This window comes from Podarcis melisellensis (genome assembly GCF_964234715.1).
Source record: "Podarcis melisellensis genome assembly, chromosome: 5".
Taxonomy (NCBI): Eukaryota; Metazoa; Chordata; class Lepidosauria; order Squamata; family Lacertidae; genus Podarcis; species Podarcis melisellensis.
Genome location: NC_138537.1, coordinates 15,871,171 through 15,873,024, shown reverse-complemented (window position 1 = coordinate 15,873,024; position 1,854 = coordinate 15,871,171). Strand labels below are relative to the sequence as shown.

The window sequence follows — 1,854 nt, the reverse complement described above, 5'->3', positions numbered from 1 at the left end:
CTGCATTCTGTGATACCTTAAAGGGCCAGGGGAATAAATACAAGCAAGAAAAGAAAAGGACTGATAGAAAGTCATTTTCTCAGATCAAGATAGTATTTTCTTTTGCTCAAGCCACAAACTCCTCTTGGTGGGGAGAAATGGTCCAGCAAGGCAAGTCTTGCATCCTGTGTGGCGAAAAATGACTCACAAGGCGGGGCTGAGTAGGATTTTCACTGAGATCAGGGCTTCAGTTTCTCAATTCTGGCGCTTGTCTCTCTCTACCCCACTGCATTCTGTCAGGTAAGGCTATAGGAACTGCGTGCTGAGCCTCTGGGCTACTAGCTATAGATTGTTACACTGGCACAATACATCATGCTCCATACCAAACATCAAAGCGAACATTTCGTTCATTGTCCCGATTAAAATGTTCCAGTTGCTTTTGCTGAACTTCAGAAAGAACCCAGCCTTGCAGCCCTAGCTCCGTGAACTGGGGCAGCTTCAGCAGTGCTGCCAAAAGTTTGCCCAACCATTCACCACAGTTGCCACGCGATGACGGACGACGGCTGACATCCAGTTCAGAAAGCTGCTCAAGGCCAACTATGTCTTGATAGAACATTGTCCATCTTTGGTCAGAGATCTGGTTGTTATAACTCAGGTCCAGTTCTTGTAGTTGAGCCAGATGCCCAGCTTGGATGACCAGGCCTGAAAGAAGCAACCAGTACATAAGTAGGTAACATTGGTTTTCAAAATATACTGTACATGCTTTCAAGTGGTGAAGGGACTTCTGTATCAGAAAAAAAGGAAGTGGTACTTTGGAAGGAGAAAAATCATAGAGAAAAATGAGATTGGGGTGTTCATGCATTACATTTGATGAGTGTAAAGCCTGTGTACCTGTGTTCACCAAAGGTAAGTTGTACACTCATACAGTGGTACCTCAGGTTAAGTACTTAATTCGTTCCGGAGGTCCGTACTTAACCTGAAACACCACTTTAGCTAATGGGGCCTCCTGCTGCTGCTGCGCCGCCAGAGCATGATCTCTGTTCTCATCCTGAAGCAAAGTTCTTAACCTGAAGCACTATTTCTGTGTTAGCGGAGTCTGTAACCTGAAGCGTATGTAACCTGAAGCGTATGTAACCTGAGGTACCACTGTACTAATTCACATGAAATGTTCAATGGGTGTAGAGTCTGTGTACGTATGTACAAAGTTACAGCAGTACAAATTAACAAGTGTACACATTATCACATAAACATTTGTTCATGCATAGACAGCTTGTATATATGTTCAGTGCATTGTGTGGACAAGCCAGAGGGTCTTGAGGGTGACAGCACGAGAACTGGCTTTTCTGCAGTGGCTCCCGGCTTGTGAAATGCTCTCCCCAGGGATGCTTGCCCAGCCTGGCGCCATTGTTATACAGTGGTACCTTGGTTCTCAAACTTCATCAGTTTCGGGAGTCCGTTCGACTCCTGAAACCGTTCAAAAACCAAAGCGCAGCTTTCAATTGGCTGCAGGAGCTTCCTGCACTCAAGTAGAAGCTGCATCAGAAGTTCGGCTTCTGAAAAATGTTTGCAAACTGGAACACTTACTTCCGGGTTTGCGGCATTTGGGAGCCGATATGTTCGGGAGCCAAGCCGTTTGAGTGCCAAGGTATGACTACATATCTTTAGGTGCCAGGCGAAAACTTGCCTCTGTAACTATCTCTGGCCTTTTAGAAGTAGGTGGGATGTTTTTAATGTATTTCTTCCACCACTTGGTTTTAATGTATGTACCTATGTGGGGTTGTTTGGTTGTAAGTTGCTTTGGGTTGCCTTGGGCAAGATAAAGAGACTTAAAAATTTAATAAATAAGCCTATAGTGATCATCACCTGGCATTATTT

The 1,854-nt window shown here is 44.7% G+C and overlaps 1 protein-coding gene across 11 annotated transcripts in view; it reads right to left on the bottom strand.

Annotated features, from left to right (window-relative positions):
* Nucleotides 1–348: 348 nt before the first annotated feature.
* Nucleotides 349–1,854, bottom strand: part of LRRC31 (leucine rich repeat containing 31) — a 111,683-nt gene continuing 110,177 nt past the window's right edge. For all 11 annotated transcript variants that reach the window (XM_081911042.1, XM_081911041.1, XM_081911043.1 and 8 more), the window contains one exon: nt 349–681. In XM_081911042.1, the coding sequence (XP_081767168.1) occupies nt 350–681 (332 nt within the window). In that variant the 3' untranslated portion in view covers nt 349. The remainder of the gene's footprint in view (nt 682–1,854) is intronic.